Raw genomic sequence first — 16,051 nt, forward strand, 5'->3', positions numbered from 1 at the left:
ACAACACAAGCCAAAGCATAAATGTACGATGTTTATAGTTTAAAAATAGTAACACTTATTTAGGTCATGCACGGACAATTTCAGTATTAAATAAATTTTGAGTGGATTGAAATAAGTAGTTTTGTTCAAAAAAATACTTTTGTACAGACGTATAGATGCTTCGCCTTTGAACGATCTTTCAAAATTTCCAAGTTCAGCTGTTGATGAGGTCTTCCACAGAGTCTGATACAGCACTTGCATTTTTCTAAATAACTCGCTGGTTTCGAATACGGAACGAATTGGAAGCCATCTTTAGTCGGCCTGGCTACCTTGTATCCGAATTACAAGTGCCATGACAACACCTTTGTACCATAATACTTAAAAGGGCGAGGAATTGCCAGCGCATGTATATGACGGACTCTGGTCAGTTTGACGGACAAAATGGCGGATAGCAACACGGCGTATCAGCCCTACATTCTGATTGGCTGATAGGACCTGTCAATCAAATCCTGTCGTAAGGTCAATTGTCTTGTTTTGTGCCATATGGGAAGCTGTTTTAGATACATTCAATCTGAACACTAGTTAAAAGTAGTAGAATTGATTTTTTATAATTTAACAAGCTAGCATTATGATCTTAGTTGCTCTTGTCATTTGATGTTTACATTGTTTTCACCGAATATGGTTGCTGTACAACGAGTTGAATACTGGAGCAAACATATAACATATTATATCAAAATTACGGGCTTTACTTGTCACAACAAGCACAACATTCATTACATTGTATGAAGTTCAAAATGTCTAGTTAATTTTATTAGTCTCCTATATTTATTATTTGTCACAAAACTTTGCATTATTGTACCATGTTAGTCGCATATTTTCATCTTTATTTGATATCAACTTGTGCACGCTTGTTACATATAAGTCAGGGATGGAATTTTACGGTTGCTAATTTCAAAACGCAAGTAGAATAAAAAAAATGTGAGGTGAAATTCCTGGCACTCGAATATTTTTACCAATGTGAAGCAAATCGACGTATTGGCTCAAACTGGCCTTTTCTCTTTTAAAAATCCTTTAAGGTAGTTTATAAAACAACAATAACGTGACCGTGTGTGGACGCTTGTCGCTGTATACAAATGGTAAACAGTTGTACATAATGCAACAATATATCAAATTATTGATTTGTCAACTTACTGGAAGTAAAACAACCTTTAAATAATTGCTAGAGGAACCCACCATTTCTGCTTGTTGTAAAAATGGCACTAGCAAACTGGCAAAATAATTAAACTAGATCCCTGTAAGTCTCATATTTCCATTTGTTTTATATGTCATCACCATGCACACATCTGTATGAAGCCATATATTTACAGGTGCAGGGAGCTGTGTGCCAGGCGTTTGCTTCTCTGACCTCAGGATCAGACGGGTAAAGTTCATTGCTTTTAGATTAAGACATGATTATATTTTCAAAGAGTTAAATAACACCTTTCTTTAACAACAGTTGGTGGGTTCCATATCCAACGCTATCCTTGCTGTTTTTGTGAAAGCTTACTTTATCCTGCTGAATTATTGGTCAGTACATGATTGAAAATATTTTGCAGGAGTTCTTGCTTGAAACGTTTGTACATGTGCCGCCTTGAAATACACAAATTACTGTTAGTGTTGATGTTTTAGTTTTTGTTGATTCAATTAACTGGAACATAATGAAATTTTACATTCACAGACTGTTTAAGTACCTGATGTACCCAGGACATGGCCTTGTACAAAAGGTTGTCTCGTTCCTGTCGAAGGCTTCAGATCACTCAGTTTCTGAAGGAGTTCTGTCTCTTATTGCAGCTCTTAGTCAACATGATAGGTTAGCAAACTATTCTTGTTCTTCTTTAGGAAATTAATAAAACTTATGGGCTAACAAGAGTTTCTTTTTTAAAGTTTTAGTTAAATGGTGCTTTTTATTATGAAACTCTATAATCACACAGTTTTAAACCTTTTATTTTATAAGGCAGACTGTGTGTAACGAAAAAAAGTATTTTAGTCTGTAAGAAACTAATGTTATGTAAATGAGACAAGTATATTGATGTATATATATGCCTACTGTTCAAGTATTGTACTTCAACTTACAACTTTATTTTGTCAAATATTGTAGTGGTCATGATGATTTCAAGAAAGAATCATTAATGGAACCCATTGTTAAGAATCTCCAGAAAACTGATTGTCCTAAGGTAGGTATGTTTATTGTGAGAAACCTAAGGATTAAATTATCAAACTCTGTTATTATGTCAGACTATATATGATGATGATGATGTGGTAATTATGCATTACCTTTCTTTAATACATAATACTTGATATATTTTTATATATATGCCAATATTCTAAGTATTTATTAAAATATCTAAAAACCGAAATAACACATGTTTATTCAAAGGTTTTTAGCTAATGTCTGTTTTTCGAAGAAAAAGGTCAAGGTCATAGGCTGGGCTGTACTAAGTGACTTAGGTGTGCAAAACATTAACTTTGGTAATAATTTAAGACTTCTTTAGATATTCAAAAGACTCTTGTTATCATGTTTCCGGTGACAATGCATGCATACATACATAGCATAACTTCGGCTTCAATGATTTTTTGGTCATGGCATTTCTTAGACGGGAAAAAAACAGACATGCTTTGGCGTCCACTACAAGGTACTCTTGAGGAATTTCCTACCAGCACAAACATTTTGCTTTAAGGAAACATAAACCTGAATTAAAGACTCAAATAAAATCCTATTAATTTAATTTCAGTGTATTGCGTTTTGTGTACAGCAATGTGACCATTTTGCCTCAACCCGTCGTAAACACAAGACCTTCCTCATAGAGCACCACATGATAACCATTCTCAACAGGTAAGGGTAACACGCATGCTGTAAACACAAGACATTCCTGAAAGAGCAAAATGTAACTCTCAATAGATCACGATACAACACCTAGTCAGAACTCAAGACATTTTTCTAAGAGCAGGTGAATCATTCACAATAGTTAAAGGTGAAATACCTTGTGTAATCGCAAGACCTTACTTCTTAGAGCACCACATGGTCATTACTTTGAACAGGTAAGGGTGACACACTTGGTGTGAACACAAAACTGCCCTCCTTATGTACCATATGGTCACCACTCCCAACAGGTCAGGATAACACACTCCCAACAGGTAAGGGTGACATACTTTGTATAAACACAAGACCCTCCGCTATAGCACCACGTGGTTACCACTCTGAACAGGTAAGGGTATCACACTTAGTGTAACCACAAGACATTCCTCCTAGAAGACATTCCTCCTAGATCATCACATAATCACCACTCTCAACAGATCAAGGTAACACACCTGGTTCGAATACAAGTCATTCCTCCTAGAGCACCACATAGGTGCCACTCTCAACAGATCAAGGTAACACACCTAGTTTGAATACAAGTCATTCCTCCTAGAGCACCACATAATCACCACTCTCAAAATGGTAAAGTAAACACATCTGACATAATTACTAGGCCTTCCTCATTGATCACCACATGATCACTATATGTATTCCCAGGAGGTTAGGGTGACACAAATAATGTAAACACACATGGCCTTCCTCATAAGGCACAATTTATCACTGCTCTTGTATGGTTAGGGTAGCATGCCTTGTGTTAACACAAGACCCTCCAACAAGATCACCACATGATTGCAAACCTCATGTTTGCACTGATCTCAGACAAAGGCCTGCCCTATATGACACAGCACCTGTATGTGTTGGCATACTTCCATAGACTTAAAATGTTTGTAGATCGACCATGATCTACCACCAGCTACAAGTAGTTTGGTATCCGGTCATATACTTCCCTTGATTTCAAATGCCGAGTATTTTTACATGATCTTAGATACGGAGCTACAACAAGCCACAAAGCAGCTATTAAGGGGCTCACATACTTCCATCGACTTTTAATGTCTATGAGTATATATTTCAAATGTTCTGCGACCAAGAGTTACCACCAGCCATAAAGCAGCTTCATCATTCAAACTTACCTTGATTTCAAATGTTGTTGTTGTTGTTGTTTTTCAGAGGATCTGCCACTAGTCACAAATCAACATTTTAAGTTCTTAAGACTTTAAATGACTTTGAATATGTGTGTATTTTACAGAATCTTAGACCTAGAGATGCCTCCTGCAACAAAACAGCTTTGTAAAGACCTTAAGACTTCCCTTGATTTCAAGGTCCCTTCTGAGCCGATCAGAGGGCTTCTCTTGAAACCAGGAATGCAAGATATGGGTCCTATGTCAGACAGGTATTGCTTTTATTGTTTGACTTCTGGTAAAGACTCCGCTATTCTTTATAACTATCAATCTTGTTTTCAGTTTTAACCTTTAAAAAGTTTTTATGTAACGCAAAGTTACTAAGAGTTACCTGATATTCTTAATAACTACTTATTTTGTTTTCAGTTTTAATCTTTATTGTTGGGATGCAAACGAATGGCAAAATTGATATTCGAATATTCGGTAATTCTTTCGATCGAATATTCGAATATTCGAATACCAAAATCAAATACTTATTAATTTGCAGTAAACTATTGTTATCCTCTTTAGTAATATCCGGTGCCTTTTTACCCTTCTTTGTCGTGCCCGGTACCCGCGATGGACCCTGATTCCCCCCAAATTCTCCATCAAAATAAGAAAGGCCCAACAAAAAACCCGAAATATTTTACACACAAAAAAAAATAAAAAATAAAATTATTTCAATTCCATTGCATGCATATTTGTAAACAATGCGCAATTTGATCAGCGAAGACCATAAATTTCCGGTTGAATGACGTTACGAAACGGAAGGTCGTTTCGAAGTGCATGCAGCCTCGTTCTGGGATTGACCGTTACTTAACACCAAATCAACTCGGGAACTAGTAAAATAAAATAAAACAACATGGAATTTGACTCATCTATTGTGAAATAATTGCGGAAATATATCCTAAATGGCTATACTTTACAGTTTCATTTCAAAGCTTGAAATCGAAACATGGAAAACAGTTTTAATATCATAACTAGCACATGTACTTCATATCATCACGGCGATATCAGCAATAATGCACAGCTTAATTGGTAGCCAAGAAAGCGCTCTGGTGTGTATACTTTTAATTGCATAACTTTTAAATGTCCCAAAATGAATTGAAATGTGTTTGATGTCACTTGTCTAACAGCAGAAAAGTACCCTACGATATGTCCCTAATTGATATATGACATGTGTATAGTATATTGTCATCAACTTCACGCCTCTGGCATTAGGGGCCAATCGTTATAAAAACAAGACAAATAAACATTATACACAACAGCTCAGTTGTAAGCAAAAGGTTTATGATTTAATTAATTCAACTAAAAACCATCGAATATTCGAATACCGATTTTGACATTCGAATACCAAACGTTCGATCGAATATTCGAATATTCGTTTGCATCCCTGCTTTATTGATATTTAGGTTGTATTGATTTAGTTACCATAAAATCACAACCGATTATGACTTAAATTCTATAGTAAATTCTTGAACTGCTTGAAATAATAAGCAAGGGATGTTGGTAATTATGGTTGTATATTTTTTAATTCAATATGGGCCCGTATTTGAATGTACAGAGATAACTCTTAGGGTAAAATATGATTTTATTTTGAGCTTCTGCATCGAAATTCAGTGTGAAAGTATAAAAACAACCACTATGAGTCTCATTAACATAAACGCAAATTATAAGAGTAATTATCAATTTCAAGTATGCGGTCCATTTAAAATTAAAAGTTTTAGAGTCAATATTGCTTTAAATTATGTGGGCCATAATCATGATTTGTAATATGCTGGTCATTTCTGATGGGAATGTAAAATTGCCGAAAAACTGCTATGGTAATAATGGTGTATAAATTAAAAGAAGAGTGTTTTTGAGGATAGGATATGGTTAAAATTGTTAAAATGAAATAATGTTTTGTTACGTTAAATTGATACCAACTTGTTTTTCAGTTTGGTTGCTCCGGCGGTCCGCTGGAATCAAAACTCTTTCGTAATGTTGCTGGTGATAAAGGTGTGTGATGTCAACCCTGCAGCCAATGACCTTGTCACCTTCACTGAGGATACGGTCTCATTCAGGTGTGTTAAGGTTGTTTCTATAACTTGTTAGCACATTTTTGCTTGTAAATCTCTACCTTCCGACTATATAACTTCTATTTCACTGACAGAACCATATACAGTGGCGTCAACTACAGCTTTAACTATCAACTATGTAACTAAGAGTGTTTCCACTTCCATTTCCCTGACAGGGCCCTATCCAGGGGTGTCAACTACGGGTTCACCTACCGGCTGTATGACCGAGTGTGTGTTGAATAGTGTACGTGGCATGTTAAACAACGGGAGGTGCTTGTGTCACTCAAGAAACAGGAAAAGGGCATGTGGAGTCGACCTCTTCATGACAAGGTCAAGGTTAGTGTGGTACAAGGGTTAAACATTTTTGAAAGAGGTTTTTGCTTTCTTGTCAATACTGAATATGACTTCTGCTGTCACTGTGCATGTCCGTAGATTTTATTTTGGAAATCCATGCCCCTCCCTAGGAACACCACGCTTTAAGGGATATAAATTAAAGCTTGATTGTTTTTAAGAAGTTTTGATAATGAATGTTTATAGCCCAAAGCCAAACTTATGTTTTGGCCTAAACTGGAAACCATTGAGGTTGAAATATATTTTGCGTTGTATCTGACTGGATGAAATAATCTTGTGATTGAATTGAAAGATTGTTGCTTCTCAGATTTGTGCCGTGATTACTTTTTTTAGTATTAGTTTGATTTGTTTCAATATCATCTGCAATTAATTAATATTGAAAACATACGCTATTAGAGGAATTTATACATAAACTTGAGGTTTGTGCAAGTGACTCAAATGTCGAAAAATCATATATTTCCATGAAAGTTTATTAACAAATGTTTAAACCACTATTTAACTCCTGCATTCATATGTACAATAATAAGAAAAATGGTTATTTTCAGAGATGTATCAATTTCATTTGAGATTTAGCTGAGCTTCCTATTAACAAATTACTTCTCCATGAAACAAAACTGATACCACCCTAATGCAAACAATAATATGTATGTATGTATTTGTATCCGCTTCAGCATGGGAATGTGGTGGCCGATTGCGAGCATATTCTGGACAGTTCCGACTCAGAGGTGGAAGATGATCAGAGACCCTTCCTTCTTACAAGTAAAACACTGTTGTTCGGTTGCATTATTGTGCTGTTATTTTCTAATATTTCTAACATATATAAAAAAGCCTTCTCTTTGGAAGAAATCCATGTATTGTTATTTGGCTAATGCAAATCAGCTTTGCCCTTGTAGTATTGTAGGATATATGAACATATATGGAACCAACAATTAGTTTGATTTTTAGCTGTACTGTTTTCGAAGACAAAAGCCATTTTAGAAGGAATTCAGTTGAGGTAATTGTGATAGGCATGGTGTCGCGTTTTTTACAAACACTTGAACCTTTACAATGAATCATAAACTGTTCCAGGATGTTTAAATTAAGCACAGTTTACATATTGCCAGAAACATAACCCTTGGTCTAATAATTGTAGAGTTTTGCAACATGTTCATCAGGAAAAACAGCAACAAACAAATTTAGACGCTTGCTCCCAGTGCATTAGTTTTATTACGTCAGATAAATGTGTTTTTTTTTTGTTGTTTTTTTTTAAATTAAATAATTGCCATTGGTTTGAACATTCTCATTTATCAATGTTTTGATAATGATAATGTTTTACGGAAATCATTTTTGCTCTGGTGTACGATTAGTATTTTAATAGCCCTTAATAAAATTGTTTCGTCAATTAACATAAATATCAACCATGATGGATGGAATACTTTTGGAATAATGGATTTTTTTCTCTCCAGACATACATCTTATTAATGAAAAGTCTCTCCAATTACAGAGGGAAAGAAGAAAAAAGCCATGTTCCGAGGGATGAAGCAGTCAACAGTTCAGGTTGGAGAACCCGAGGATACGGAAACGGACACAAGCGACAGCCTTGAAAACATGGATGACTTTGATAACCGCACTGACTACGATTTTAACAGCATTGCCTACCAAAACCCAATTTAAAAAAAATGAATGACTTTGACAAGCACACTGACGTCCCAACCTAGCTGAGACTGAAAGTGATTGTGGATCGAGATTTGGTGGGAAAAACCAATAGCCAATCTGACAAATTGCCAAACAGACATTATCACCAACTTCTCTGTGACAGAAAGTGATTGTAAAGGTGGTTCGCATTGATTCACTCTAATGCTCCAACCATAGACGTTTTCATAAATGGGCCATCAATCTGATTTAAGGTTAAAGCAGGGAAACATTATTTCCGCCAATGAGATGTTATAGTATTTTTTAAAACCATGCTCATAATGGCAATTGCCTCATGCGTGGCTAGTTCCATTGTTCTGGTAAAAAGGTTGAGTGGTAATCGTGCTATTCATAATTTCTTTGGTTGTAAAAGCATTAACCGTAGTTAAGACTAATGCCTACTGCTTACATCTTTTGTGCTCGTTTGTTTATTTCCATGGCTTTGAAGTATTGAGTTTGCGTGCTAACAAAATTGCACTGATATTATATTATTGACCTTTCAAGATTATCAAATGAAACCTGAATAAGTGTTGCCAAAAACAATACCCACATGTACAGCAATGCCTACAACTCTGGCTTTCACAATTTTATTTTATGTCCCCTTTTCGCCTTGAAACAACGAATGAGCCTGGCGTTCACTATGTTGCACTTTTGTTAACATTATACATTTAAAAAAAAAAACTTTTGACTTTTATCAGCAATGAAGCGTAAGTTTGTACAATGATCTGTAAAATCACAGGATAGCTTTGAAAATCATGTCGGTAATTGTTTTTGTGATAACTAACAAACAATGTTCGTTTTCAGGCAGTTGTTTTAGCCAGGTTTAGGAATAGGTATTGAAAACTTTTTTTCTTTGTAAATATTTTTCTCATCCTGTGGAGTTGTTTTTTGTGGTCAATGATACACTGAAATGTTTGTATAATAGTTGTTTTTTTCTCAACTGTAAATATTGTATTGGCCTGTGTCAGGTCCCAATCCTGAAGCGGAATCAAAAGGGACACAGTTGTTCTGAACATAAAAAATGTTTCGACATAATATCTGATCAAGTATATATCCTTGGAAGTGATCGCATCGCTTACCTATCGGGAATTCTCCGTCCTAAGTCGCAATTTGTTTGCAGGTGGCTCGGGGACCTCAGGACGCAAAATATTAAAGATCCTATTTATACAAATGGATAAACAATTGTATTGAGAAGTAAAGTAAATTATTTTACATTAACAATGCTTGAAACAAATATGCAATGAAAATGATGGAATCATTGACTCTAAACTCGAAACTGACACTTTTCGTTAACAATGAGCCCAGGATTTGTTCATCAACCTGTTTGAAGTTTTTTCTTGTCATTTTTCATAAAAAACGTAATTGATTTTCATTTTTCTTTATACATTTTGCAACGGAAGTGTTTAACGTTTTTATGTTTATGTTACTCAACACAAAAAGTGTAACATTGTTTTTAATTTCTTGAATAAAAAAACATGAAAAATTATTTTTGTTTTATGTTCATTTTAGCTTGTGTGTTTCAATCTCTCAAACACAAATAGTTGATGTAGCATGTATGACCCTTGTGTTGTCAGCAACAGTACACATCTCTGTAGCAGTGCCGCAGCACTTGCTTAAATAAATGCTGAATCTAAATAGGCTGCAATGCAACGAAACTAGGTTTTCAATTTGAGCAATCGGACTATTGTAACAACTTAAACTTTTGAGTGTCTTTGAAAATGCAAGCAGCGACTTTTACCTTTTTTTGTTAAGTATCAATCCAAACACAATATTTGTATCTTGACGTCCTTGTTACTTTAATAAAGAAAAATGTCACAAGAATTTAGTTACCAGCATTTGGTTAAAATTGTCCCCATCAATGCACAATATCGCATCATTTATCGTCAAAACTACCACAAAGACATTTCGTGGTACTTCTCCACGTAAAGCCCCCCCCCCCCCCACTACACACGTTTTTTTTAAATGTATTGAGGGGAAACTGCTTTCATAAAATAAGCATCAGTGACCTTGCCCCTTAAACCATTATTCTTATCGCAACATGAGCTTGCTCAAACTAGAATACCAAACTATATTGTTAAAACATCATTGATAAATGAATATATTGAGCAGCCTTTGAATTTAAGTAACTGTGGCATTGACCACACCAGGGAAAATCAATGTAAATCTTCACAAATTATCTATACACCAAATTAACCACTATATAGTTCAAAAGTGAATGTGTTTATCCCTTTTGGGTTGCAACAAAGATGGTTTAGTGTATGTTCATGCGTGCGTTCGTCATAGCTACGTTTTACTGCTGCTACTGTAAAGGCCAATAATCCATTTTAAAAAGAAAAAGACAATCATTTCTACTGATGAATGATCCATGGTCTTCTTAGATAATAACGCTTTTATTAGTCTCCTAAATGGAGCTTAAATTGAACAAAAAAACTTTTAATGTTTGTTTTCAAACCGGCGAGTGTATTTGTTTATATTAAGCTTCATTGTCGAGCAATGGATGGCTGGATCGTGTTTTGTCTCGGTAATCGTCTTGGGCTCAATCCTCCCAAGTATAAAGAAAGCTGAGGTAAACTCAGGCGCCATTATTAACACGTTTTTCTTTTACATACTGATAGGAAAAGGAATAAACTGACTGATGAAACCACTACCGTAAGTATAACAGCATGGTTATGCGTCTAGGTTTTGTTATCCCCCGCCTTGAAAAGGCGAGGGGATATAGTAATGGTAGGAGCGATTCCGTCCGTCCGTCCCACATTCATTTCTTTGCATCTCCTCTTACATTTCTCATGCGATTTCTACCAAACTTTCACAGATTGATGATCATAAAGTGAAGCAGCGCATATTTTCGGGCTCCCCCGATTCGACCATTTTTGAAAGAGTTATAGCCCTTTGCTTATTTTACATTTAAAATTGGTTTCTTTGCAACTCCTCTTACGTTTTTCATGCGATTTCTACCAAACTTTCACAGATTGATGACCATAAAGTGAAGCAGCGCATATTGTCGGGCTTTTGCGATTTGACCATTTTTGAAAGAGTTATTGCCCTTTGCTTATTTTACATTTAAAATTGGTTTATTCGCAACTCCTCTTACGTTTATCATGCGATTTCTATCAAACTTTCACAGATTGATGACTATATAGTGTTGCAGCGCATATTGTCGGCCTTTCGCGATTCGGCCATTTTTGAAGGAGTTATTGCTCTTTCTTTATTTTACATTTAAAATTGGTTTATTTCTTCCTGGCCTATGACACTCTAGTAATGACTTTCTACCTGTCATGAAATTGTTGTAGAAAAGATATGTAACATATTGATCTGGCTGCATTTTGTAGCAAGTGACTATCGATGTGTAAAAATCTTTGTGGATTTCATTTTTTACAATGAGCTTCGTAGTTTTTCATTTGTCTAGTTTTCTTCAGGAAAAAAACTTGAGGTATTGAAGGCATTTCAATATTCAAATTCAACTTGGTACAAATGTTGCCAGTGGCAATATGCACATGTACTTAAAGACCAAAACATTTTTTAAAAATGTAAAACGTTATCCCTTTTTAACAACTAAAAAGCTTACTAGCGTTTGCCGTCTCTCTGCAGCGCTCATGATAGTTATTGGGCTAATTGGACATGTACATATAGTTTTTTAACTTGACTTTTCGAAAAATAAAGCTTTACTTCTTGCCCAGACGTCGGTTAGGGTTTTAAGGTTAAGGTTTTAGGGCAAGTTGGCATTTTCACTTATAGCTCAAATACTCTTCATTCAATTCGTTTTATACTTCACACAGTTGTTTAGGTGTGAGTACTATCACACAGTGAAGTTACAAAATTCCATATTTTCCTAAATTTATGGATACCTTCCATGGGATTGCGATTTGGGCCCCTAGGTTCAAGGTCAATGTAACTTAAAACAGATAACTGTTTAGTACTGAATAACTTGAGTTAGGGTTGACATATTGTGACAAAACTTAGTTTGTAGGAAGAGTTTACTGTGGACTTCCATTGGACTGCATTCGATGACCCTAGGGTCAAGATCACTGTTACTTATCACAGAAATAACAGTTGAAACTGAATCTCACAACGAAGGTTATAGTTCTTCTATCATTCATTGAAAACCTGGTTTTGTCGCATTGCAGCGCTTCTCCTTTACGCTTGTTATTGACTTTTTTAATTGCTTTTAACAGGCACATATTTCACCATTATTGCATTCATCTCTAAGACAAGAGACCTATAGTCGTGCGGACTGTCCTACTACAGCTCTTAATTGTTTTTGTAAATTTTAATCATTTGAATGTTGTTGTTATTTGTTTTAATAGATAAAAATTGGAAGCATAATCTAATATTTTATATTTATCTTTTATTAAAGACATGAAGAGGACGAAAGTCGTGATCTATGTAACCAAAAACCTGCCTTTGGTGTCTGCAGGTATCTTCATTATAGATGATATTAATTTAACACTCAAGATTTACATTACATTTAGGTCAGAGTAGGTTTATAGCATAGATTTTGCTTTCATGTGAAAGGAGCCCCCTGAAGGAGTACACATTTAAAATGTTTTGTAACTTTCATTTATAAATTGATATCAATGACACAGTCTATCATGCCATGATATCAAAAAGCTCAGTACATAATAACTTGACAACAAAGAATTCAGTTCAGAATAATATGACAACTAAAAAAAAATATGTCTATTATAAAATAACAACAACAGACTCGGTCCATGATAACTTGACAACTAAGAACTCAGGTCTTGATTACCGTACTTGGTAACATAGAACTCAGACAATGATTACTTGACAACATAGACCTCAGTCAACGATAACTTGATAATAAAGAAAGTCTAAGTCCATGATTGATTTTTTGACAACAAAGAACTGGGTCTATGATAATAGGACAACAAAGATCTCTGTCCATGATTACTTGACAAGTTATATAGTCTTAATTTATGATAAGTCCATGATAACTCAACAACTCGACAACAAAGAACTCTGTCAATGATAACACGACAACAAAGAACTCGGTCCATGATAACATGACAACAAAGATATCTGTTTATGATAACACGACAACAAAGAACACAACCCATGATATCATGACAACAAAGAACTCCGTCCATGATAACATGACAACAAAGAACTCTGTCAATGATAACACGAAAACAAAGAACACAGTCCATGATAACAAGACAAGAAAGAACTCCGTCCATGATAACATGACAACAAAGAACTCTGTCCATGATAACATGACAACAAAGAAGTCGGTCCATGATAACATGACAACAAAGAACTCTGTCAATGATAACATGACAACAAAGAACTCCGTCCATGATAACATGACATCAAAGCACTCAGTCCCTGATAACACGACAACAAAGAACTCTGTCCATGATAACATGACAACAAAGAAGTCGGTCCATGATAAAATGACAACAAAGAACTCTGTCAATGATAACATGACAACAAAGAACTCTGTCAATGATAATATGACAATAAAGAAATCGGTCCATGATAACACGACAACAAAGAACTCTGTCAATGATAGCATGAACACAAAGAACTCTGTCAATGATAACATGACAACAAAGAACTCTGTCAATGATAGCATGACAACATAGAACTCGGTCCATGATAACATTACAACAAAGAACTCTGTCAATGATAACATGACAACAAAGAACTCTGTCAATGATAACATGACAATAAAGAACTCTGTCCATGATAACATGACAACAAAGAACTCGGTCAATGATAATATGACAACAAAGAACTCTCTTCATGATAACATGACAATAAAGAGCTCGGTCAATTAAGACATGACAACTTGTCACTGATTATAAAACATTGCTTGGACTTCAGGAATGTTTGGAGGTGCCGATACTGCCATTCAGAGATGCCTGATGTGGATGTCCACCTCAGTACAGACTGGCTGCCAAATGAAGCGGAGATCAAGGTTGATGGTTTTGTTCATAATGTTGTCCATTCCTGTTGTATGCTTATTAGATGATTAAGCGATTTTTGTCATTTTTGTATCCTTTATTACGGTTATGAACATTTATGTTTTCATATCTTCTCCTAAAAAGCTAAATAATTTTTAGTCGAACAGCAAATGAAGGACTCTTGGTTGGGCCATTATAAAAGTTGTTAGAATAATTTAATTCTTGGCAGAACAAGAGTAGATATGAAAACGACCCGGAACAATTTTGAATTGAATAAATTTGGCGTCTGTTGGTAACACTTTTGTAATCACGAAAGAATAAAATGATAGTTGTCTGCAAGTTCTGGTGACCCATGTAATAGATGCTAGCCACTACTTTGTGAGAGTTCTAGGGGTGAGGGTGTCAGAGGGGGACAAGATGGAGGATTTATCGGCTGACTTCTCTGAGCTACAGATGAACCTTGCCCTCTTGTACAGTGACCATGATCACCAGAAACGGCACTGTGAGTAGACTTTTGGTATTCCTTTCATTGAACCGAGTTATAATCCAGTCTTCTAGAAACTCGGTCTTTATATGACCCAACACGATTTTTATTACCTTTTGTGACAGCTATTGTTCTCTTATTGTTTTATCATGCAAATGCACCATCAGCTCTGCAGGTGTTGCACTGCTAGGGATTAAAATTAAATTCACACCGTAACTGATGACCAAAATTTGTTTCTAAGCTATATATTTATGAACGATACTTAATACTTGGTTGTTTTTTTCTGTTGCGGTTCAAGTCTCTCGTACAGTCCCTTAGCAGAGTCTTCGGTTTTCTCCATTTTTAGCTTGACTATTCTAAGAATAAGGAGAGCTATACTACTCAACCTTGCATTGGTGTCGTATTCCCAACTATCTAAATTTTAAAGCAAATATCGGGCGTATACAAATTTCCTTAAAATTCTGGTTAAAGTTTTGCATGTAAGCACTCATAGGTAAATGTCTCAGCAACTATTTGACATATTGCATTGAGACTTGATACAATGGTAATCAACCACCCAATCTACTTAATTAACGAAGTAAGATAACTCTAGTTTGCATTTAATGCAAAGTAATTGCCCTTTATTATTCAACTTAGAAATTCTGGTTTACATTTTCCATGAAACCACATTTATGTGAATATCACTAATATATCGTGTATTGCATTGAAATCTCAATTTTACCGTGACTCATGCATGCTTCGCCAAATATTTTTAATCTTTACATTGGAAAAGCGGCTGAATAGTCGAGCGTGCTGTCTCTGTGCCAGCTCTTGTTTTCTCATTTCCATCTTTCTGTCCTTCGTTACCTGTAAAATATTTTGTAAAATTTAAACAAGCCTTACATGCTCCACTTGCTATGTATTTGTAAATGTTAAATCGTTATTTTTGTCTTCTCACATGCCATGTGGCTTATTGAATATGCATTCAAAATAAATCATCCATCTATCTTCATATGAATGTTCTTCAGCATATAAATGTATTATTATGCCCTAAACATTGTCATTCAAGTATTTAATACAAAAATGCAAACGAACTTTTATCACAGATATTTTTTAACTTACCAATATTATGGTATGTTTGTACCGGTATATTTTGTATTCCACAGCTGGTGCCAGGATTGGTGAAATTTGTGGATATCAGGAAAATGAGATATTCTTTAGGTAAGAGGTTTCTAATTATAAACAAAAACGAAATATGTTTTTTTTTACATCGACCGAAACCGATGTATATGTTTGTTAAATTGTGTTGCTTACCATCAAATACCAGTCACTCGGATGCAGATATTTACAAGAGATAATTTTACTATTTCTTTTTTAATCTGTTTTAATAGCTGAATCTCTTTTAATAATTGTTAATCAAAGATATGACATGCTATAATTATGAATTCTTTAAATATATTCTTTATGTTATTTGCAACGGTATGTTATTGTTGTTTTTAAAAAGAAATATACTAATTGTCATTTTTTTGCATTTTCAAAGAAAGAAAAAAACT

General features: G+C 34.9%; 1 protein-coding gene across 1 annotated transcript; it reads left to right on the forward strand.

Moving 5' to 3' along the window:
• The first annotated feature begins 657 nt into the window (after positions 1 to 657).
• LOC128244111 (uncharacterized) lies at positions 658 to 6,332 on the forward strand. Its single transcript, XM_052962126.1, has 8 exons — positions 658 to 666; positions 1,347 to 1,399; positions 1,697 to 1,828; positions 2,117 to 2,192; positions 2,751 to 2,851; positions 4,122 to 4,265; positions 5,970 to 6,095; positions 6,266 to 6,332. Exons 1-8 carry the CDS (start codon positions 658 to 660, stop codon positions 6,330 to 6,332), a joined length of 708 nt encoding a protein of 235 aa, XP_052818086.1.
• Positions 6,333 to 16,051: the final 9,719 nt, after the last annotated feature.

Source organism: Mya arenaria, chromosome 8, assembly GCF_026914265.1.
Source record: "Mya arenaria isolate MELC-2E11 chromosome 8, ASM2691426v1".
NCBI classification, from domain to species: domain Eukaryota; kingdom Metazoa; phylum Mollusca; class Bivalvia; order Myida; family Myidae; genus Mya; species Mya arenaria.